This window comes from Myotis davidii, unplaced genomic scaffold (genome assembly GCF_000327345.1).
Source record: "Myotis davidii unplaced genomic scaffold, ASM32734v1 scaffold164, whole genome shotgun sequence".
In the NCBI taxonomy this organism is placed as follows: Eukaryota; Metazoa; Chordata; class Mammalia; order Chiroptera; family Vespertilionidae; genus Myotis; species Myotis davidii.
In genome coordinates this window covers 3,990,263-4,013,931 of record NW_006296417.1, presented here as the reverse complement: position 1 = coordinate 4,013,931, position 23,669 = coordinate 3,990,263, and the positions used below count along the sequence as shown (strand labels likewise).

Sequence of the window (23,669 nt, the reverse complement as noted above, 5' to 3'; positions counted from 1 at the left end):
GAAAGGCTGCCGAAGAGTGGAGATATATATATAAATACATATAAAATGGCATCATGAATGGACATTTAAAAACATTAAACAATACTATGCTTTGTTTGTGATTATGTAATATGTAGCAAAAGAAGCTATAATATCTTGGTAGTGGATATATGGATGTTTTTTACATCGTCCTTTATTCTTTTATTTTTGAAATATTTCCCTTTTTAAAATAAGGTACCTCTGGGAAGCATAAATACAAAGGCATCCGTCACAGGATGGTTTATAGCACTAGAAATTTGGAAGCAATTTTGATTGGGGAGATGTAAACTGTTTCCAAGCTGTTATAACCAGACAGGATCTTATCTACGAAAAATGTTATTTATTCACTTGGAAAGCTGTGTGCGATATATTGCTAAGTGAGAAAGACCTCTCCGTCTGGTCTGATGTGTATTTTATCATTGTTCTTACATGCACCAAAGTCCCAAAGGTGCTCACAAGAAATCTACCAGGGCTATGACTACATGGTCGAATTATAGCATTTAATCGTGTGTTTTAACAAGGTTACTAATTGCATAGTAACTTCATTAGAAGTCAGCAAGCATACATGCAAGCCTGTACCAGAACTCTGAGGGATTGGAATGGGTTTCATAAAACCCCCAAAGGGAGGTTATATAATAGCAGGGCTTTTCACCCAATTCTATTCCAAAAGCTTTAACTCTTGATGGCATTTGGGTTGAATCTTGAACCCTTCAAATTCATCTGTGGATTGTGCTCTTCTATCATGAATGTGAAAAGTGCCTCACGCAGTTCCCTGTAAATGCACATTTCTCTCACCTGTCCTCTCTCACTCAGACTTCCCCCTAAACATGTAAAAACACTGCAAGAAAGGCCTTCTGTCTGATAGAACTGCCCAAACCTCAGGCTCCCTTCTCTCTGCAGCAAAGGTGCAGGCCTCACGCTGACAGCCGTGCCCCTTCCTTCTCGGACCCTTAAAGAGTCGGTGATTCCAGGGCCCTCGGCCTTGTTCTGTTTCTAAATCCGAGACGTCAGAGGCTACGGGCAGCTCAGGAAGGAGAATGACGCAGGTACCTTCTCCTTCTTGTCTTTCGACTTCTTCCTTTCCTTGTCCCCGTCTTTGTCTTTCCTGGAACCCGTCTGTTTCTCCTTGTTCTCCTTATTCTCCTTCTTCTTCTGTTTCTTTTTCATGGGACTTTTTTCTAAGCCATCATCCTAGAACACAAGCAGGGCTATGGGTAAGGCCGCACGCTCTCCATGGACTCACTCGCTTCCCGGGGAAGGCAGCACTGCCCCCTGTGGCTCCCCACGGCATCTACACGTAGACGCGTGTTCTCCAGCACATAGCCTGCAAGCACGCACACAACCCTCAACTCCGGGGTTGCCCAGGTGAGCCAGCAGGGGCTTTACATCTATGGTCTCTTTAATTCTCACAGCAACCTTTCAACACCGGCATAATCATTCATTCACTTCACAGACAGACAACACGGAGGACCCGCGGTTAGAAAGCTGTCAGCCAGCGATCCGTGAGAGTTCTGTACTTGAATTCGTGTTTGCGTGACTCAAATCCATCCAGTCCCGGACCCACTGCTCACCGTCTTGGAGCTAATCTCAAAGCAGAATTTCCAAGAGGAACAAAATAAAATCCCGGGACGCTGCCACTCCACTTGGCTTAGGCCAGAGGTTACAAACTGGCCGCCTTGGGCCAATCCCGACCCACAGGTGAGTTTCGTTTGGCCCAGCGACACACTGCGCGGCGCGGTGGCTGCCCCCTGCCGGGAGCTCCCGGTATGTCCCCACCACTGCCTATCGCCCCAACAGTGAGTCTGAGTGCCAGCTGCCACTGAGCAGTGAGACCCCCCCTTGGCTCTCTCTAGTCACGTCCATTATCTGTGAAGGTGCAGTCGCTGCCTTAAAGGAACAGCGGCATTCCCTCAGGTTAGGAAAAGACAGACATATTCTACGTTAGCTGAACGGTTCTGAGCCACCCGCACAGCAAGTGCCGCCCGAGAACCGGCCCCGCGCTGAGGGGCAGCCTCACCTTCACCTCCCCCTCCTCGGAAGGGTTGTCGGAGTGCCTGGGGGACGAGAAGTCCAGCCCCCGCTCATCTTTCAGTCTGGGTGCTTTGTTCTCCTTCTTCACTCGGGGTTTCCGCTTCTTTAACTTGGCCTGGAGACGGAGAGGAAGGATGACAACGCTGCAAACCGAGTCCCTCACCAGCACGTCTAAGTACCACGATGACTCTTTGAAACAGCAGCAGCCGCATAAGTCAAAGGGGAAATTCAAAGGGGCGCAACCAGCATTGCTGGAGGCCTCACACACAGCCTACGCCACAGAAAAACACCCACTGCCTTGAGCCTACGGAGTCCATTTTTTGGAATTCATCCTAAAGATATCATTCAAATGAAGGAAAAACACCTTATGTATAAAGATAATTCGCAAAAGACAGTAATAGCAACATTAAAAGAAAAAACCAGGACCCGGTCAGCTGGTTCAGGGGTTGCGGGTCGCTGACCTATGAACCTTGAGGTCATGGTTCGGTTCGATTCCCAGTCAGAGCATATGCCACGGATGCAGGCTCGATCCCCAGTAGGGGGCGTGCAGGAGGCGACCAAGCAATGATTCTCTCTCATCAATGATGTTTCTATCTCTCGCTCCCTCTCCCTTCCTGAAATCATTTAAAAAAAACAAAACACCCAGAAGCACACGGTATCTAAAAATAAGGAAAGGGTGTTTATCTACTCAATCAAATCTAACGCGAGTATAAACATGTTCTTAATCTCTCTCTCTCTCTAGGAGAGACTGACAGTAAACACTCAACATATTACCTGGAGAATGACACTACTTATGTGATACTATTACATGAAAAAGGACAAGGCATGGGGTTGGGATACCTTTTTCCCCTAAAATTCATTTTGTTTGTAAGACAGGGACGTTAGCACCAATGACGTAGCTCTAGGAGCATTTAAGGAGCACACACATAGGCTGCTAGTACCGGATGTAACTTATCATCTTCTAGAGTCACTAGTAACTCACTTAGTCTTTTTCACTGAGCAGGTAAGGCAATCCTAACGGAAGTCCCACTGTTGGATTAACTGTGGATTCCAATGACCCATTTCATCCCTGGGCCCGTATGACCAGCAGCTGGGAGTTAGGAGTAACTACAGGCAAACCCGGTGGTATTCAGACAGTTACTGGAATGTTCCAAAATCCAGGCAGCGGCACAAAGAAAGAGCAGCAGTGTGTCTGAACCGGGTGGCACTGAGAGCGATGGGGACTCCTGAGGCCATATTGTAAGTAAGCTGCCAAAACGCTTAGGTCATTAATTAAATGAACACTCCCAGTATGACCAACCAACCATCACTACTCGGACCTCAAAAGCAGCACCTGACCCCGGCCGGTGTGGCTCAGTGTTTGAGCGTCGACCTATGAGCCAGGAGGTCACGGTTCAATTCCCAGTCAGGGCACAGGCCTGGGTGCTGGCTCCATCCCCAGTAGGGAGCGTGCAGGAGGCGGCTGATCCATGATTCTCTCTCATCATGGATGTTTCTCTCTCTCTCTCGCTCTCTCTCCTTTCTTTTCTCTGAAATCAGTAAGAACTTATTTGAAAAAAGAAAAAAGCAGCACCTGACTGGAGAGGTTCCATCGGGGCGGCGGCCGCAGGGGGCGCCTGCCCCCCCTAACCTACAGGGCCGCACTCACCTCTTCCCCGCCCGCCACGGCCCCCTTCTTCTCGAGGCTCTTCCTGAGCAGCTTCAGCAGGTAGTCGGCTCGCGTCTGCAGCTGCTTCCCCTGGGGCTTCTTATCGGTCTCCACGGGCAGGATCTTCAACAGCAAAGGGAGAGACAAGCCCGCCGCCACCCGCGTCCCGGTTAGTGGATCAGGGTCAACGGAGACGGCCGAGAACTGAGCAGTCCTTTCCCGCCCCGCCCGCCCGGAATACAGACACAGCCTCAGCTCCTATCTCATGTCCATGGCTCCCAGCCGCTGCCAATCCCTCATGAGCCGTTCTCGTTTTTTACAAAATGGGATGAGAAATCCAGCTCTCCCACTGGCTCCTACCTGTGCTGTTAACAGGGTAGAACAACTCAGGTAGGAGGGGCTTGTTGGCTTCATCTGCTAGAACATCCCAGCCGTCGCGGATTTCCTCCTTCCAGGAGCAGGGAATCCCTGGAGCTAGGTTAAAGCTTCGTTTTAGATTGAAAATGCTTCTTAGAGCATGGCCGGAGAGCACGGAACTGTGCCCGGACAGGAGCTGGCCCTGCGACCACGGTGGGACCTCTCAGGCCACAGTGGATTTGGTCTGCGCTAACGGCAGGGTGCTGTCACCCGCTCGGGGCACCGCGTGTGGGATGAGCATTGTTCCACGTGCCGGGAGCACCACCTGGGGCACATCCTCCCGAACTGGAGCCAGTCGGCTCCCCCTGCTTACAACTGAGCGCGGCCTGGCTGCTGGGAGCCTGCTTTGCGACGGACAGGGCGGGAGGCTCGATTTTGTGGGAGAAGGACGGCCAATGTTGCATTCCATTACAAAAAACACCAAGGTGGCTCACTCCTTGTGTATGGAATAGAAATAGGGTTGTTTCCAATACAACGGCCAACGAAGGGCCAGCAATTAAGGCGGAGTGATGCTTTTATTATTAAGAACCTTACCCTGGTATTTGTTGCAATGAGACTGACCTATAACAAAAATCAGAACTTGAAGATTTCTCTTATTATAATTCCCCCAAAATTTTTACCTGGCTATCACCTTCGTCCATGACACAGTGTCACAGTCCACTAGAGATGGTACCATTTCCAAGGATAAAGAAATCCCAGGAATTTGCTGTTGTGCTAATTTCCCAGTTGATCCCCGCCCCACCCCTCCGGAAAATAGTTAAAAATACGTAATGAATGTAAAAATATTACGCGAGAAATCTTCTAGAAATCTCCGGCGTCACAGAGTTACTTACTTTGTCGGTTAGCTTCAGCTCCGGGTCCGTTTTAATTAGCTCCCAGTTCCCATAGCCGTGCTCGTAGATCCCCAGCAGGAGGCGGGAGTCATCCTCCACTCCCCACTCCACGTCGAAATGCGCAGCTTTAACCCGGCAGGTTAAGCAGTACCTGCAGGGGTTTCAAAAAGAGGAGGACATCAGAGGCGAGGCCTCTCTCATTTGGAAAAGAACACAAAGTATTCTGCTACGATAAAGAAACAACGAGCCCGGCTGGTGTGGCTCAGTGGTTGGGCATTGACCTATGAACCAGAAGGTCACGGTTCGATTCAGAGCACATGCCCAGGTTGCAGGCTCCATCCCCAGTAGGGGGCGTGCAGGAGGCAGCCCATCAATGATTCTCTCTCATGGCTAATGTTTCTCTCTCTCTCCCTTCTTCCTTCCTCTCTGAAATCAATAAAAATAAAAATTAAAAAAAAGAGCCCTAACAGGTTTGGCTCAGTGGATAGAGCATCGGCCTGCGGAATGAAAAGTCCCAGGATCAGTTCTGGTCAGGGGCATGTACCGTGGTTGAGGGCACATCCCCAGTAGGAGGTATGCAGGAGGCAGCTGACCGATGTTTCTCTCTCATCGATGTTTCTCTCTCTCCCTCTCCCGTCCTCTCTGTAAAAAATCAATAAAATATTAAAAATAAGTAAATAAAATAAAAAATAAAAAAAGAAAGAGAAGACAACGAAAACACTACATAACTATACATAACTAACTTCCAGTCTACCGTCCTACAGCACGACCACCCGAGCATGCGCACATAACACACTCACTTTTTTTTTTCTTCAGGGTCCACAGGGATGGATTTATGCAGCATCTCAAACTCCTCTTCATGTTGGATAATGGATTTCACGTTCACCTGCACCCCAGAGATCTTGATTGTTGGGCCTCTCTTTTTTCCTGGTCCTTTCCCTAAAGGGAAAGTTAAATAAGAATTTGCTCAAGTTCCACAGGAGACATGAGTCCATCCCTGAATGCCGACTCCCTCAATCCCTCTCTGTCTTATTGTTAATCAAAGATACAACCTACAAGGCAAAAAGACTGTCTCAATTACAATAGTGTCTACAACTGTACTTTAATCTTCCTATTTGTTTTATGCTTTGGTTCCAAAATTAGTAAAATTAACAAAAGGAGATTCTGAAGGAATTAGCACTAAAGAATTTTCTTTCTTTTTTTTTTTTTAACTATTCCATTGACTAAGTTATTTAAGTGCTTTAAAGATGGTCTCTATAAAAAAAAATATGAGATCAAGATTATACCTAACACATTTCAAACGAATAAAAGATGTCATGGAAAGGCTGCCCTATCCCTTGTTTCAAATTAAAGCAATCCTGGAAGAATAAAATCCAGCCAACTCCAACCAAAGCCAAAATAAACCCATGAGAACGACACTGGTTTGTCGGAGAAAAGATGGCTCAGAGTGTTAGGAAAGATCTCACGTCTCTAGACGTGTAAGTTGATGAAATGGCACTACGATTACAGACGATTGCATGGGGATCCTTTTGTAATCCACTAGAATTTCCTTTGCAAATGCTCTTCCCAGTGACACTGACGGGAGTTGGAACAGAGGTGCCCAATGGAAAGGCCCTGCTCTGAACACCAGAAACCTGCACCAACTAACTACGCCTTCTCCCCTCTCGCTTTTAGCTATGAACCTCTCTGGATCAAGGCAATTTGCAAACAAGGAAATTCAAGAGGCTCCTAAAAGTACGTAAAATACTCAACCTCACTCGTGATAATAGAAATGCAAATTAAACACATATGCACGTGCCACTTTTACCCTATCAGGTCGGGGGGAAAAAGAAAAATTGAAAATATTATGTTGATGAGACTCAGAGAAAACAGATTCTCATTCCACGCTGGTCAGATGGGATGGTGCGAAATGGGGTACATGCACAGGATCATTTACCACAGCGCTGTAGAGCAACAGACTGGAAAGCGAATGTCCACTCACAGGACACTAATACTACTATATCCATCACATTATGAAGTTCTTAAAAAAAGAAAAGAAAATCAGGCAGTGGAGAAAAGATGAGCCATTTTAATGAATGGTGCTGAGACATATAGTAGCCACACAGGAAAAATAAAACTGGGTAGACTAGGAAAAACTCCACATGTATCAGAAATTTTTAAAATCAAACCTCCAACTGCATCACAAATATAAAATACCTATGAAAGCACACAGGTACAAAGGGGGGGGGTTCAGTGAGCCCCCTTTATATTCTGGGAGTAGAGAGAAACACCGGGTTTAACATTTACTTCGAGATGTATTCTGGGTGCTATGGCAGCACACATTTGGATCACTGTCCAAATCACTCAAGGTACTGAAGTTTCTCTCTCACACACACACACACACACACACACACATCACATCCGAAAACACTTAACTCTATTAAGATATTTTTAAAATTTTATTACTTTAGTAATATCCTTGAAAAGGAAATCCCAGACCACAAATACTTCTTTATTAATGATAGTAGCGAACACCGCAGGCCAGACACGCAGCTAAGCGCTTCACGTGTGCGGAATGGCTCAAGTCATCACCCAACCCTGAGTCCTCTTCTAAGCCAAGCCCTGGGGCGGCAGGAACCCCGGTGCGGGCGGCGGGTGCCGGCCTGGGAGGACCACTGGGGCCGCCGGGGACTTACCCTCGCTGGCGTTCTCTTTGAGCTGCTCCTCATACTCCTGCATGGCTGACACACAGCTGTTGTGAATCAGCTCGCCCAGGCGCTTCAGGTCCGCCACCGACTTATCCACCAGCTCCGCGTCGCGCGCTATGCACTCCAGCCTGGGGACAGAGCAGCGCGGGACACTTCAGGGCCCTGTGCCCACCTTCCTACCGCCACATGAGATACCACTGGTCTCCGACAGGCCTGCCCCTGCAAGGACACTTTTCTCTACATTCCTTCAGCGACAAGAACCCTGCCACGCTGACTGAGGGCCAAGTTCCTCGTTTCCCATCAGAAAGAACTGTGCCTTGGCATCGACCATAAAATAATTTCAAAGATAATGATGGCCCAGCTGGTGTGGCTCTGTGGTTGAGCATCAAACTACGAGCCAGAAGATCAAGGTCAGGGCACATGCCGGGGTTGTGGGCTCGATCCTCAGTGTGGGGCGTGCAGGAGGCAGCCGATCAGTGATTCTCTCTCATCATTGATGCTTCTATCTCTCTCCTCTCTGACATCAATAAAAATATATTTAAAAAAATACGGCCCAGCCCTAACCGGTTTGGCTCAGTGGATAGAGCGTCGGCCTGCGGACTGAAGGGTCCCAGGTTCGATTCCGGTCAAGGGCATGTACCTTGGTTGCGGGCACATCCCCAGTAGGAGGTGTACAGGAGGCAGCTGATCAACGTTTCTCTCTCATCGATGTTTCTAACTCTATCCCTCTCCCTTCCTCTCTGTAAAAATCAATAAAATATATGTATTTTTAAAAATTTCTTTAAAAAAAAAAAAACGGCCCTCGTCTGCTTCTTTGGTGTCCACTCTCCTTTCTCCAGCTACTTTCCCTCGTCACGATGCTCCCCGCAGCAAAGCACAGTTACTTCTACAATACGTTCTCCTGATTCTAAGTCAAACGGAGCATGTGGATACATTAATGTCTAAAAGTCAGGCTGTCAAAAGGCGCCAGACCTTCCATGGAAAGAGTAGCAAAAAAAGAAACTGCCACGTAATAAAAGAGGCGACTTGGGAACTTTTGCTAAGCTTACCGTTCAAGAGGGAGACCAAACTTCTTATACGCCTTGATGAACCTACGGAGATGAGCAAGGGCACACGTTAAAAAAAACAGAGACTTCAGCTCTGTTAATGCAAACACCTATCTGTGTTAAATATGAGCCGCATCAAAACTGTCAAAAACAGACTGGACCTGATGCTTGTAATAGGTCTTTGCATGCTGAATGCCTCTGCCAACGGCCCACTTCCGACCGAGTGCTGGAAATCTATTCCAACGAAAAGACCAACTTTATTCTCAGGAAGCTGCTTAGGGACGTAACGGAGAACAGCGACGTATCTCTGATGTTATCCGTTTTTAAATGTGCAAGTCTGTGTAATGTGTGATCCCATCACCACAATCACTCTGGACATAAAAACCCCCAAACAGTTCACAGGTCTGTTCAGTCCACTACTGTTACCTTCAATTCCCGATTTTCCCTCATTTTCTGGTCGATAATACAACTATACCATTTCTGGGACTGCCTCGAGTATTTTTGGGGAATGCGACAAAGCAAAATAAATCTATGATTTCAAGCTTCTTGGGCAAAACCATTTTGGAAAGTGTGTTGACTCCCGCCCAACCTTATCTCCAACCATAAATCCAACCTAAGCCTCTACCAGTCTCCACCCTAAACCACGCTGCCCGCCAATCCGTGTGTCACCTGCTCCCCGTGCCTGCGCCAACCACTAGCACTGCCCATGGAAAGCAAGACGTCACAATACACCCAGGGCCTCACCGGAACATGCCAGTCACTAAAATAACCTGCTTAGGTAAGTCTAAGGCAGCGGTTCTCAACCTGTGGGCCGCGACCCATAAAAATACATCCTGCATATCAGATATTTACATGATGATTCATAACAGTAGCGAAATGACAGCTATGAAGTAGCCATGAAAATAACTTTATGGTTGGGGGTCACCACAACATGAGGAACTGTATTAAAGGGTCGTGGCATTAGGAAGGTTGAGAACCGCTGGGAGAGAGCCTATGGGAGAAAAAACTGGGTGGAGGGCATGGTGACTGAAGAGAAGGGGAATGAACGTGACAACAGCTGAGAAACTCTAGGAAAGGAAGAGCTGGGTACAAGGGTTAGGGGAGTGCTACATGTGAACGTGAACCTGGGATTGTTCCTCAGCTCTCCATGGCTCCTTGATATACACGGAGGCATTTTACACCTGAAATAGTAAGACACTAGGGTAATACTTCAAAATAATAACAGGACGCCCTAGCAGGTGAGGCTCAGTGGATAGAGCGACGGCCTGCAGACTGCAGGGTCCCGGGTTCGATTCCAGTCAAGGGCGTGTACCTTGGTTGCGGGCACATCCCCAGTGAGGGGTGTGCAGGAGGCAGCTGGTCGATGTTTCTCTCGCATCGATGTTTCTAACTCTATCCCTCTCCCTTCCTCTCTGAAATCAATAAAAAAATATTTTTATTTATTTTTTATTTTTTGTTGATTTTTACGGAGAAAAGGGGAGAAGGATAGAGAGTTAGAAACATCGATGCGAGAGAAACATCGACCAGCTGCCTCCTGCACACCCCTCACTGGGGATGTGCCCGCAACCAAGGTACACGCCCTTGACTGGAATCGAACCCGGGACCCTGCAGTCTGCAGGCCGTCGCTCTATCCACTGAACCAGAATCGGTCAGGGCAAAAAAATATGTTTTTAAAAGGCACAAAAACTCTACATATAAAAAAATAACAACATCGGGATGGAGGAGCATTTCCGACGGGTGTGTGACTCGGTCTCTCTCGCGCTCCCTGCCGGAACCGACGCTGTCCCTTCCCCACAAGGCCCAGGGAGCAGGGACCCCCCACCTGCGGATCTCCGCGTCCGTGAACCCCTCCACGAGGTCCTTGCGCACGCTCCGGGGGCGCCCTCGGCGCTTCGGCTTCTTGTCGTCGTCGGAGTCATCGGTCTCGCTCTCCGAGGCAGAGGACCTCTGGGCCTGCCTCTTGGACTCGGTGTCGGAGTCGCTGTCATTGGTCTGCGCCTGAAACGGCAAAGGCACACTGTGACCAGGGCCAGGTGCCAGGGCCTAAGGACCACGGCCAGCCCGGCCCCGTCCTGTGGGGCTCGGAACTGGCCGTCCCATCAGACAAGCCCGTTTTTCTTTGGGAAATAAGGAGTATTTATTTCAGTGTCAGGTAACGAAGGGAGACCCGACAGGGATAGTCACACCTCCAGAGAACTGGGAATTCCAAGAAGGAAAATGGAATGCAAGTGCTGGCATTGTAAGTTTATGTCCACTTCCTTGGACTTCGTGTGCTATTTGTAAAATGGGGATCTCAGCCCCTTTCATCAGGGGTCTCAAAGGATTAAATGAGTCAGTAAGTTTAAATGCGTTAGCTGATGCCTGTGAGTCCTCAGCAAATAGTAGCTACCATTAGCTGCTACTGATTTACGATTTACTAAGATCCTGGACAAACTCCAGTCTATGATCTCCAACAAACTGGGTGGTAGTGTTTTGCAAAAGTCAAATGTGATAGTGCCTGTGGCGAAGAACGGTCCTACAGTCTCTAACAAACTCCACTCCTGCTCAGCCATCTCACACAGCCCATGAGCAGAGGCCACGTGCCTCCCAGGTGAGCCAGGAGCCCCAGGCACTTCCCTGTTCCTCTGCTGGGTTTCCCAGGACTACCCTGGAGCCCGCAGGTCGGGCAGCAATGGAAGGCCCCTTCCTTGAACACTGGGCACTCCTGCAGCGTCAGAGCCTGAGAAGGAGGTTCCTCCCTTCCGTCTCCCTTGGTTACCTTTTTCGTGGAGCTCCGAATTCGAGGCAGCATGTAGATTTCTTCCAGCTCCTTCTGCCGCTCCTCCTCCTCCACGCGCTTCCTCTGATCCTCGGGAATGATCTCGTCCCAGTCCCTGTGGGGAAGCTCTTGCAGCTCTTCCTCGTCTTCCATGGTGGCGAAATTGGCAACCTGAAATGTCAACAGACGGACCCCTGAAATGCCTCTATTTCCCAAAGAACATCCACTAAAACCTGGACTCGCAGTTTTTGTATTCTAAGTACGATGCTATGACTAATAAGGGAGTCCTGTGATATTACATAAGCAAAGAATCGATTTCCTACTAATCTCTCCCTTCCCCCCAGAAATCAATTTGCCTCATCCTCAAGTTCATCAGAAATTTTACCGAAAAGGAGAGAAGCAGATATAAAGATATAAAGTAGGGGTCCTCAAACGACGGCCCGCGGGCCACATGCAAATACAAATATTGTATTTGTTCCCGTTTTGTTTTTTGACGTCAAAATAAGATATGTGCAGTGAGCATAGGAATTTGTTCATAGTTTTTTTTTTTAACTATAGTCCGGTCCTCCAATGGTCTGAGGGACAGTGAACTGGCCCCGTTTAAAAAGTTTGAGGACCCCTGATAAAGTGTCTTATAAGTTTAACTGAAATACATGTTGACACATTGCGGGATCAGTAGTTTTATTGCTACTGTGGCCAGGTAAGTTCCTATTGAACGAGTACAAAAAAACGTTTTACATAAATGTTAAAGGCACGCTTTAACATTAAATACCCACTGCATTTTGAAGTTATTTATTATATGTTCTTACAAACTAATATCTTTTTAAAGTAGGATAGTTTGTAAAACACTGTGTAATATGAAACGAGAATTCTCGGGATCCATCCATGATGTGTTAATATATATATATGAGATATAGAATTATACACCTCGAACTTATATAACTTTATTAACCAATGTCATCACCCCAATAAATTCAATTTTAAAAAAAAGGGCCTTAGAAAGGTCAGAGTCACCAGTAATGTGACTTAATGCTCATAATATTCTGACCAGGACAGCGTCATGAAGATGACTTCCGCTTAAGAACAGAGCGGCAGTCGCAGAGGTGGGTTCCGGGGGACACACTACTAACTCCCCTCCACCCTCAGACACATGGCACCTGACACGAGAGCTCTCTGACCCATCCTCAGCTCCTTCCCTGCTCTCCCACCAAGACAGCTCTACCTGTGGCCAACCTTGACCTCATTCCATCCTGCTTCCTTCCAAACGCTTCACCCAGTTCTCCCTCCGTCCTAACGGTAGACTCTACCACACTTAACCACCACTGTAACCTGCTTCTCTAACCTGCATCAAACTAACCCATGGTCAATCCTTTCAACCAGGCCCTCTCTCTTATTTTTTTTAACTGATTTTCAGAGAGGAAGGGGTAGAGAGATAGAAACATCAAGGATGAGAGAGAATCACTGATCGGCTGCCTTCTGCACGCCCCCACTGGGGATCGAGCCCACAACCCGGGCATGTGCCCTGCCTGGGCACCAAACCCTGACCTCCTGGTTCATAGGCCGACGCTCCACCACTGAGCGACACCGGCCGGACCTCATTTGCAACTGGGAAGCCTTTGCCTCTCTGACCCTCCTACGCCTCGCGAGCCAGTCTCACCTTGGGATTACCAGCTGATCCAGTTTCTCTGACCTCACGGATTGCAGGAGAGTCTCATATGACCCTGCTGACTGGCTGCAAAGCGAAGCCAAAGCCGTATTTTCTAAATTCAGCTCTACTCCCTATCAAGTTCTTCCCGGCAAGCCCTGGCCCCACCCAAGGCTGTAGCGAGTCTTTTCCACTTCTCAGCAAACACCTCATTTATTTCACTGGTCATTAAGGTCACCAGTTGGAACTCCACATCTCCCCCTAAAGTGTGCTTTCCCTTCTCCTTCAAAGGCAGCTCCTCCAGCTGTGCTTCTGGTGATGTCCCTTCCAGTCTCCCCTGAGGCAACGGATGGGCCCTCAAATGTTCCTTCATTCCTCTGCACCTTCAATAGCTCCCTGCTCTCAAATACCTTCTGAAACCCAGAACACGGTAACATCTTAAAAAACAAAACAAATAAAAAACATGGCCTTGCTAGACTCTTTTGTCACATAAATTACCTTCTCTCTACTCTTTTAAAAAAATGTATTTTTACCGATTTCAGAGAGGAAGGGAGAGGGGAGAGAGACAGAAACATCAATGATGAGAGAGAACTGTCCATCGGCTGCCTCCTTCCTGCACACCCACTAGTGGGGATTGAGCCTGCAACCCGGGCATGTGCCCTGACCGGGAATCGAACCGTGACCTCCTGGTTCATAAGTCGACACTCAACCACTGAGCCATGCCGGCTGGGCACCTTCTCTCTATAATTCACTAGCTTTTTAGTAACTCAATGCTGGTGCCTCCCCAGCTCCTGCATTCAGTCCTATAAGTCGTTAAATTTTGTATTGTATCAGATACCACTGACGACCCTGTAATCACCCTTAAAAAAAAAAATCCCACTAAGTCATCAAGAGCTTCCTGTCACCTTCTGTTTTTACACCTCTGTCCGCTTTGTCATCTGATCCTATTATGTTAATGTCTCTCCCACAAGCCCTCCAACACCCCCAGAGCCAACTGGGTCACCACCTGTCCCGCTGACATCATATCCTCAGTCCTCCTCCCAGACTTCCTTCCTCCACCCACTGACCCAGGGCAGGATGGACCACGTCCGTCGTTACCTGCCCGGGGTGGACTATCTATACATTCTGCACTCAGAACATCCTTGGAAAACTCGAGAGAATGACACTGAGTCCAGGAGTCAATTTACTCAGAGGGCTAGGCAGAGCGCCTGGCACCCAGGAAGCGCCATCAGGCATTAGTTATGACCGGATCGTGAATCAACGCTAAGGGCTTTCTCCCTCGAGGATGCTTATACCTTAAATTGTGACAGGAGCTCATCGGTCGCACTTGTTGACACTTCGTTTTCTCTGGTTTCAGCCAAGCGCAGAATTTCATCAATATCCATTTCCTAGGAGAACAGCAGCAACACGAGTATGGTAAGAAGGCAACAGAAAGGTCTGCACGCGCTGACAATGTTTGGTGCCAGTAAACCAGCTCTCTTTTCTGGTATCCCATTTTTAATTTTCTTTTGTAGTCTCAACTTTATATTGTTTACATTTAACGATTCAAACTATTACTTATACAAAGAAGGTGGAACTTCAGAAATTACAAGAAATGAAATAGGAAGAAGAAAGACAAAAGATAAGAATCCTCAAATGCTTTTTTCTCATTCTTTCCTATTCAGTAAGAGCTTTGAACTTTATTAGAAAAAACAAAGACAAAAAAAAAACAAAAACCCCTACGTCCTTTAAGTAATTACTGCTGCTTAATAGAAGTCTGTAACAGGCTCAGAATCTGCTTCCCAAACCATGTATCTCACAAATGACACTTGTCAGAAACGCCTTCCCTCCTTGTTCATTACCTGGGGCTCTGACTCCTCGCCTTCAAGTTCTTTGAAAAGATCCTCCGCTCCGAATTTCAAAATAGCTGTCAGCTCTTCTTTATTAAAAGGATTTGAACTGTGAAAGTAAAATGCGGTTGTAATCTCTCGGGAATGTCAAGTAAGCTCTGTTACAGATCTACCCTTCATTCAGGGGCCCAATTACTGGTGAAAATGTAAATTCTGCCCTAAGAAAAATGATCTCCCAAACATTTCATGTTTTTATCCACAGATTGGGACCGCGGTGGCAAACCTAAGCCAGCGGAAGACTAGGACATCAATCCTTTTCCTGTTGGCTCATCTACCACGTGGTTGGGCGAGACGGGTAATTAGCAACATGAGAGACGACAGTTCTCTCTCTGTCCTTTGACTCAGAAAGTTACCATTCGCCTGTGGTCCAATAGGAAAGAACCACGCTGCTTCTCCCCAGGTTGCTCTCTCACGGAAAATTATCTGAGAATACCCTCTTTGGGGAGAGCTCGGCTGATCCCACCTGTCACAAAGCTACAAGACCGCCACAGAACACACTCGCCAATTTGGTCAAAATGTACATTCTTTCAGAGAAACAGTTGTGCTTCCCAATCAATCCCATCAAAGCGTAACTGCCTTCCTCTGTTTCAACAGGAAAAATTGCAAATCCCCACACAAACATTTCTACCAATAGTAAGAGAAGAGCAGCCCATTCGATCGGGTGGATTCTCACTGGGAGAGGTCAAGGCAACACTGTGTCAGGGTGGACGCTTAAATGTCCTAGGTCGCACGGAGAGCCAAACCCACAGGCAAGAGAGGGGCAGGACAACGGGATAAAAGGGGACACACCTGCAATACTCTCAACAATGAACATTTTTTAAATGAAAGAAAAAGAGGGACAGGGGATCTAGAGATAGAGATAGAGATAGAGATAGAGATAGAGATAGAGAGAATGGGGGGGGGGTGATGGGGGAATGTGCTCATGAGCACAGAGAGAGAGAGAGAGAGAGAGAGAATGGGGGGGTGATGGGGGAGAGAACGTGCTCATGAGCAGAGGGCTAATAAGTAAAGCAAAAGAAAAAAATAGGAAAAAAATAAAGAAAAGGAAACGCTATCTTCTATCTTCTCGCAGCCTTAGCGAGCCCTGTTTCCCAGCAATAAAAGGCCTAGTGTCTGTTGTACAGAATCCCACCGGAAGAGTGAATCCCACCGAGTGTGGATGTGGGTCAGTTGGCCTCTCCCAGCCCCCGGCACTCACTTGGACCGCCCCGAGTTGTTTTCCAGGACCGTCCGGCCAGTGGTGTCCATGCGCTGGATCACCAGGTGGTCCAATACCATCTTCTTTTTGGCCCGTTCTATGATCTCCTCCTCCACGGTCCCCTTTGTCACCAAGCGGTAAATATTTACCTGTGGGAAAAGGAAACGTTATGCTTACGCCCGATCACACACCCAAAAAAAGGTTACGTCCGTCTAAAACCAGGAGGGGAAGTGAAAAATACCTGGCCTGTAGCACCATAAAGGACTGACTATAGCTAAAAGCCCTCCATCCACACAGACCGAAGCAGATGCTGTGTTTTTACCACCTGCAGCAGGTTGCATTCTTAAATGTAACTGCCGTTAAGGACTTTGTACACGGCCTTGTTCTACTAATAAAAATCTTACTAAAGAATAATCCATTTCACCAAAACTGGGTCTTTGGCTGAGTATGAAACTTATGCGTTACCCTCTATTAGAACTGACTCTGAGGTTCCCATACAAAGGAAGTAAGTGTGTATTTCCCCCCAAGAAAGGGAAGATTGGTCATGTGTAATTAACACATCATGGACGGATCACGAGAATTCTCACTTCATATTACACAGTGTTTTACAAAGTATCGTACTTTAAAAAGACATCAACTTATAAGAACATGTAATAAATAACTTCAAAATGCAATGGGTATTTAATGTTAAAGCGTGCCTTTAACATTTATGTAGAACCTTTTTTTGTACTCACTCAATAGAAATTTATCTGGCCACTGGGTAAAGCTAGCAATGAAACTACTGGTCCGCAATGTATTAAAATAGACCAGTGATGGCGAACCTATACCACGTGTGTCAGAGGTGACACTCGAACTCATTTTTTTGGTTGATTTTTCTTTGTTAAATGGCATTTAAATATATAAAATAAATATCAAAAATATCAGCCTTTGTTTTACTATGGTTGCAAAGATCAAAAAATTTCTATATGTGACACAGCACCAGAGTTAAGTTAGGGTTTTTCAAAATGCTGACACGCTGAGCTCAAAAGGTTCGCCATCTCTGAAATAGACCACCTTGAACAATGTTAGAATAGTTACCATCAACTTTCCCAAAGTAACATAGGAGAAAATGTTCCGTTCTAGGTGTTTGTATCATATATATATTTTTAGGATAAACTAGAAAGTCACTGGTGATGCACTTTTTAGACAGAGAAAGAGAGCAGTTCCATTATAGGCCCATCTCAGCATCAAAGACGAGTTCTCTGCACTAATTAACAGACACCTCCCCTTGGGAAAGGAAGCTAAACAGAAAAAAGCCTTTTACAAAACATCCCAGAAGGCCCGCAAACCCTCCCCCGCTCCCCCACACCACACCCGAAGCCCCTCCCACTGACCTGCTTCTTCTGCCCAATCCTATGGGCTCGGGCCTGCGCCTGCAAGTCGTTCTGGGGGTTCCAGTCGGAGTCGAAGATGACCACAGTGTCCGCAGAAGCCAGGTTGATCCCCAGGCCCCCAGCCCTTGTGGAGAGCAGGAAACAGAAGTCCTGCACACAACGCAACACACGCCTTTAGGCGGGGCCCTCTCAGACCGCTTCCCGTCCAACAAGCCCCGACACCCCAACACCCTGACACCCCTAGAGGTGCGAAGGAAAGTGAGACACGACGGACGAACTTCTTGGAGGCTAACGAATGTCAGGGGCTTGGTGGCAGAGTGGATTTTCATTCGCTCCCGAGGGAGGAGTCGGGGCAATGAACTAAGGAGTAACAGCAGCAGAGACTTCGTGCCCCCACCTGGCTGAGCCTCGCGGACAAGCAATAGCGAAACCCACGCACACTTCATTTTCAAGGGGACGCACGTGTTCCAGCCAGAGGCACAGCTACTGGTTTTCCGGGGGAAGGCGGATAACGCCCGTAAGGCAGTCGGGATAACAGGGAAACTGTGTTCTGCACGTGCCCCTCCAGTTGTTAGGCGGGCGAGGAAAAAAACTCTCACGCAGAGCCCGTGAGGAACCTGGAGGCACAGCAGCCTCCACGAGAAAACCAGAGCGGGTGTGGCTGGGAGGCATGTGTGGGGAAGACCCGGCCCTGACACTCCAGCTTCCACGGCACTGACCACCGAGACACCTGCCTGCGTCCCAGGGCTCAGAAAAACACAGGCAGGAGGTCAGTGGTTCTCAACCTTCTGGCCCTTTAAATACAGTCCCTCGTGTTGTGACCCAACCATAACATTATTTCCGTGGCTACTTCATCACTGTCATGTTGCTACTGTGATGAATCGTCATGTAAATATCTGATATGCAGGATGGTCTTAGGCGACCCCTGTGAAAGGGTCGTTCAACCGCCAAAGGCGTCGCGACCCACAGGTTGAGAACCGCTGCAGGAGGGAGATAGTAACTACACGAGCCAGAGAGGAAGTCAGATTTCTGTTTTCAGGGAGCCTGATCACGTATGGCAGAGGCTGACAACACGAAAGTGGCACCAAAGGGTCACGCGACACCTGGCAGTTCTGAGTTGTATCTTGCTAAGTGGGTACATTCGATATACATACATGGATGAAAGGCATTCTAACTAAGAGTCACACTGGCCAACACTGTGCCGTGGGAGTAAAAATGGAGAGAGCTATCTCACAAAGACATTAAACAACTAAAATAAAGAAGTGATTAGGAGATGTGCTGACACACACACTCTGATCCTTGGTTGAAATACCAAGTGACACCAGACTCTAAAGAAGCCTGTAGGTAGACAGGACACCTTAGAACAGTGATGGTGAACCTTTTGAGCTCGGCGTGTCAGCATTTTGAAAAACCCTAACTTAACTCTGGTGCCGTGTGACATATAGAAATGTTTTGATCTTTGCAACCATAGTAAAACAAAGATTCATATTTTTGATATTTATTTTATATATTTAAATGCCATTTAACAAAGAAAAATCAACCAAAAAAAATGAGTTCGCGTGTCACCTCTGACACGTGTCATAGGTTCGCCATCACTGCCTTAGAAGGAGATACCTGCAACATACAATCTGGGGTCTGATTGATCATTAAGCCATTTTCCAGGTCAGGCTTTACTAAAGATAATATGAATTGTCTCAGGTAGCTCTTCTGCGTGTGTGAAAAGAGCAATACTCTATAATGCCACCTTCTAGCTGGACACTTAACAAAACGCTGCTGTCAGCCAAAGTAAAAACAGTAATTCAGCCCTAGCCGGTTTGGCTCAGTGGAGAGAGCGCCGGCCTGTGGACTGAAGGGTCCCGGGTTTGATTCCGGTCAGGGGCACCAGTGTGGGTTGGGGGCTCAATCCCCAGTAGGGGGCGTGCAGGAGGCAGCCGATCAATGATTCTCTCTCATCAGTGAAGTTTCTCCCTCTCTCTCTCCCTCACCTTTCCTCTCTAAAATCAATAAAAATATATTTAAAAACAAAAAACAAAACAAAAAAACAGTAAGCCACACTGCAGCAGGGTCCAACTAATTTGAGACACGGCAAATACACTTTTCAAGACTGAAAGTAACCAAGAAAGTGCAGATCAGAACCTTATGATATTAACATATATCCCAATAATAAAGTGTAATATGCTAATTAGACCAGACGTCCTTCTGGACAAAGTCGTGGCTGCAAGGGAAACCCGGATCCCAGGTCCCGGGTGCCTGCCGGCAGCCGCAGGGAAGCCCAGGTCCCGGGTGCCAGAAGGAAGCGGGTGCCAGCAGCCAGGAAAAGGCAGGCCTGTTCTTGCATGAATTTTGTGCATCGGGCCCTAGTATCCCAATATGACCCTACTGGCCAGCCCTGCCCACTTCGCCTGGCTGCTCTCCTAGGCCCAGACACTTGGTATCTGGAAGTCACTAGAGAAAACTCCGGTGACATTAGGGATGCCTGTCATTAGTCCACACCAGGGGGGATAAAGAGCATGCAAAAGGTCTCCTGGACTGATCATGAGACGCAAAGACACCTTTCACTTAAGTGACTTCTCACTGCCCTCCCAGGAGGGCGGCACCGGGAACTGCTCCTGAAACAGAACATATTCACCCAGAAAGGCTCTGCCCTGGATCCCCAGCCCAAGCTGCCCCCGATCACAAAGCCGTGCCCCGCGTACCTCAGAACCATCGGCGTTGAAGTGGTCCAGCGCCTGCTTCCGGATCTCTCCCTTGATGGAACCATCCAGACGCTGTAAAGACAAGCCACAAGGAAGTCATAAGGCAGGAAGATCAGCCGCAGTGGGAACAGACACCAGACTCACAACCTTTATGGGCGCGACACCCGCCGGGTAAAAATAGCTGGAATGCACTGGCGATGCGCGGGCGGGGCAGCGCTTAAGCGGCACACTCCACTTGCCCCAAGCTCTCTGGTTACAAACTCAAGGTCAGAAGGTTCTGAATCAAGGGCTATCTGGGTTTATCCCAGGATCAGCATGGCTGCCAGGACCTGTAAGGACAAGGCAACGCGCGCTGGGCTTCGAGGTTTGTCTGCTCCCACATCTGGTACTGAGGAGACAGGGAAATACTACCCCTGGTCACACCTAATAACCAGCTCCTGCCGGAAAATGATGCTTCTTGACTAATATAACTAAAGCTGCCCAGTTATTTTCCTTCCTTTCTTTTTTGGTTAATCCTCAGCTGAGGATTTTTTTTTAGATTGATTTCTTAGAGAGAGTGGAAGGGAGAGGGAGAGACAGAGAGAGAAACATCAATGTGAGAGAGGCACATCGATTGGCTGCGTGCCGCACGCGACCCGACCAGGGCCGGGATCGAGCCTGCAACTGAGGTATGCGCCCTTGACCAGAACTGAACCTGGGACCCTTCAGTCCTCGGGCCAATGCACCAACCACTAAGCAAAACTGGCCAGGGCAAATTGCCCATTTATTAAGTGCTACACAAGCCACAAAATTATTTTCATCATTTTGTCTGGAAAAACTTTTGCCCCAACATCGATAGTGTTAAAAATGAAGCTGATCATATATCCCAGCTTTTCCAAAAATTGCACTCTACACTCAGAGCCAAGTTCAAGCAGCCATATTGGATCTTCAAGCCTTTACAAGCACAGGCAATGCTTTTGTTAGCATGTACGTCCGCTCTACATCAAAATGTCACCACAGAGAAGCCATATATGTGAAATAAAAAGCGAAGGTTAATTACCTGCTAATTAAAGCACTTCTCACTCGTTTAAATCCTTTTCGTATTTCTCCCCTCACTATCACCACTTGAGATGAACAAGAGACTTTTCTCTTGCCCAGTTTTCCTTTCTCTAATTCCCACCCCTCCGTCCCCGGAAAAGAATGACCCCACCTGACCATCTTCATTAGAGAGTTAGCCTGAAGGCATGGAAGTAAAAATTAGGCCGCCCTGGAACCTTAACCCCCGGTTTCCTACTTTAGGGTAATTTAGCAAACAAAGTGCAGAAGCCAGAAGAAGGGGGGAGGGAGGAGGCCAGTCACTGAGCACCCTCACCTGGAAAGGGTAGTGCTTGATGGTCAGGTACTCCGCCAGGATGTCCAGCATCCGCACCATCTGGGAGAAGATGAGGACGCGGTTCCCCCTTTCTCGCAGCCTGGTCAGCAGCTTATCCAACAGGATCAGCTTCCCGCTGCTCCTGATCAGGGACTGGAAATGGAGAAGACATCCCCGTGTTCAACACACGTCAATCCGCCCTCAGGCTCGACGAGTTCAAATGTTTAAAATCACAGTTCGGCTTTCTGAAGGCTTCTGCCACCTGGCTGACAAGCAATTCCTGAAATGCTCTTTATCTGTTATCGATAACAATACTTTCAGATTTCTCCTAGCTTTTGTTGTTGTTAATTCTCACCCGGGGATATTTTTCCATCGATTTTTAGGAAGTGTGGAAGGGAGGGGGAGAGGGAGAGAAACATCGATGTGAGAGAGACACATCCATTGGCTGCCTCCCACAAGCACCACAACCAGGGTGGGGATGAAGCTCACAACCAAGGTACGTGCTCTTGACGGGAATCGAACCCGGGACCCTTCAGTCTGCGGACTGACGCTCTATCCACTGAGCCACACCGGCTGGGGCTTAAAGCTCCTTACGACAGCACCTACAGAAACTACACTTCCGCTGACAGAGTCGTGACGAGCAAGGCAAGCACGCACCAGAAGGATCTCCTGCCCGTTCTCCCTCTCGTTCTCCTCGGGGGGCTTGATCAGGTAGCAGTGGTTGCAGCATTTCTTCAGTTCCATCACAATGTTCAGGAAGCCAGACGTGCTGCCCCTTGTGCCTTTGGCGAGAGCCTTGTAATTCCTGGTCAGGATCCACCTGCAAATTATAGATGATGTTGTTGTTAACTGATTCAAACAAAGAGCTGGGGTCGTCGAGGAAATACTGACACTGAGTCTGCGTCTAACGAACCCTCTACACTCATCTGTGTATGCACAGGAAACAAAGCGTCCGGAGCAAAATATTAAATGCCACAGAGCTGGGATCAGCAAAAATCCAGGCTGTGAGGAAAATCTATGCAACTTCTTCACTCAAAGAATTTACAGAGACAGGGGGAGGAGAGGGGATGGATTAAAATAAACTTAAGGGATATGCCAACCAGTCACAATGTATGGAGCTTACTTAGATCCCAATGCAAAATAGCAAACTGTGAGAGTGACAGTGAGAGTGTGTGTGTGCGTGTGTGTGTGTGTGTGTACGCACGCATATTTATTACAACCAAGAAACTGTAAACACTCATTAGACATTATAAAAATATTAAGGAATCGGAGCTTACTTAGATCCCAATGCAAAATAGCAAAGTGTCAGAGTGAGAGAGTGTGTGTATGTGTGTGTGCGCGCACACACATATTTATTACAACCAAGAAACTGTCAACACTCATTGGACATTATAAAAATATTAATGAATTATTAATTTGTTAGGCATAACAGTATTGATGTTATGCTTAACTCTTTAATTGTTATTGTGACATATAACATTATATTAGTTTCAAGTATATCCATTATGATTCAGTATTATGTATATTGTGAAATAATCACAATACATCTAGTTAACATCCATCACCATATAGTTCTAATTTTTCCCCGTTTTAATATACTCTCTTATTAACTATAGTCCATGCTGTATACTACATCCCCATGACTTATTTTAAATTAGGCATAACAGTATTGATGTTATGCTTAACTTTTTAATTGAGGTTTGACTGACATATAGCATTGTATTAGGTTTCAAGTGTATCCATTATGATTCAGTATTAGTGTATATTGTAAAAATGATCTCAATACGTCTAATTAACATCTGTCACCATATAGTTATAATTTTTCCCCTTTTAATATACTCTCTTATTAACTATACTCCATGCTGTATACCACATCCCCATGACTTACTTATTTTATAACTGGAAGTCTGTACCTTTTGAACCCTTTGTCCACCCCACACACGTGTTCTCTGTATCTATGAGCTTGAGGTGATTTTTTAAATTTGGGGGTTTTATTTTTGCTTTTAGACATGTAGAAACACGTATGCTATGTACCTGAAATATGCTTCAAATGATACATAGGTGGGAATGGGGATACAA

General features: G+C 47.2%; 1 protein-coding gene across 6 annotated transcripts in view; it reads right to left on the bottom strand.

Moving 5' to 3' along the window:
• Nucleotides 1-23,669, bottom strand: part of CHD2 (chromodomain helicase DNA binding protein 2) — a 119,892-nt gene that overhangs the window by 31,315 nt on the left and 64,908 nt on the right. For all 6 annotated transcript variants that reach the window (XR_001515200.1, XM_006771752.2, XM_015569137.1 and 3 more), the window contains 16 exons: nucleotides 22,248-22,410; nucleotides 21,591-21,743; nucleotides 20,240-20,311; nucleotides 17,544-17,693; nucleotides 16,171-16,319; nucleotides 14,925-15,021; nucleotides 14,379-14,471; nucleotides 11,439-11,609; nucleotides 10,503-10,678; nucleotides 8,684-8,725; nucleotides 7,623-7,762; nucleotides 5,748-5,886; nucleotides 4,948-5,098; nucleotides 3,698-3,820; nucleotides 2,036-2,164; nucleotides 1,069-1,209 (listed from right to left, as the gene is read on the bottom strand). Coding sequence is in view for 5 of the 6 variants with exons in the window: in XM_006771752.2 (XP_006771815.1) it covers nucleotides 1,069-1,209; nucleotides 2,036-2,164; nucleotides 3,698-3,820; nucleotides 4,948-5,098; nucleotides 5,748-5,886; nucleotides 7,623-7,762; nucleotides 8,684-8,725; nucleotides 10,503-10,678; nucleotides 11,439-11,609; nucleotides 14,379-14,471; nucleotides 14,925-15,021; nucleotides 16,171-16,319; nucleotides 17,544-17,693; nucleotides 20,240-20,311; nucleotides 21,591-21,743; nucleotides 22,248-22,410 (2,089 nt within the window). In the remaining variant the exon portion in view is untranslated. The remainder of the gene's footprint in view (nucleotides 1-1,068; nucleotides 1,210-2,035; nucleotides 2,165-3,697; nucleotides 3,821-4,947; nucleotides 5,099-5,747; nucleotides 5,887-7,622; nucleotides 7,763-8,683; nucleotides 8,726-10,502; nucleotides 10,679-11,438; nucleotides 11,610-14,378; nucleotides 14,472-14,924; nucleotides 15,022-16,170; nucleotides 16,320-17,543; nucleotides 17,694-20,239; nucleotides 20,312-21,590; nucleotides 21,744-22,247; nucleotides 22,411-23,669) is intronic.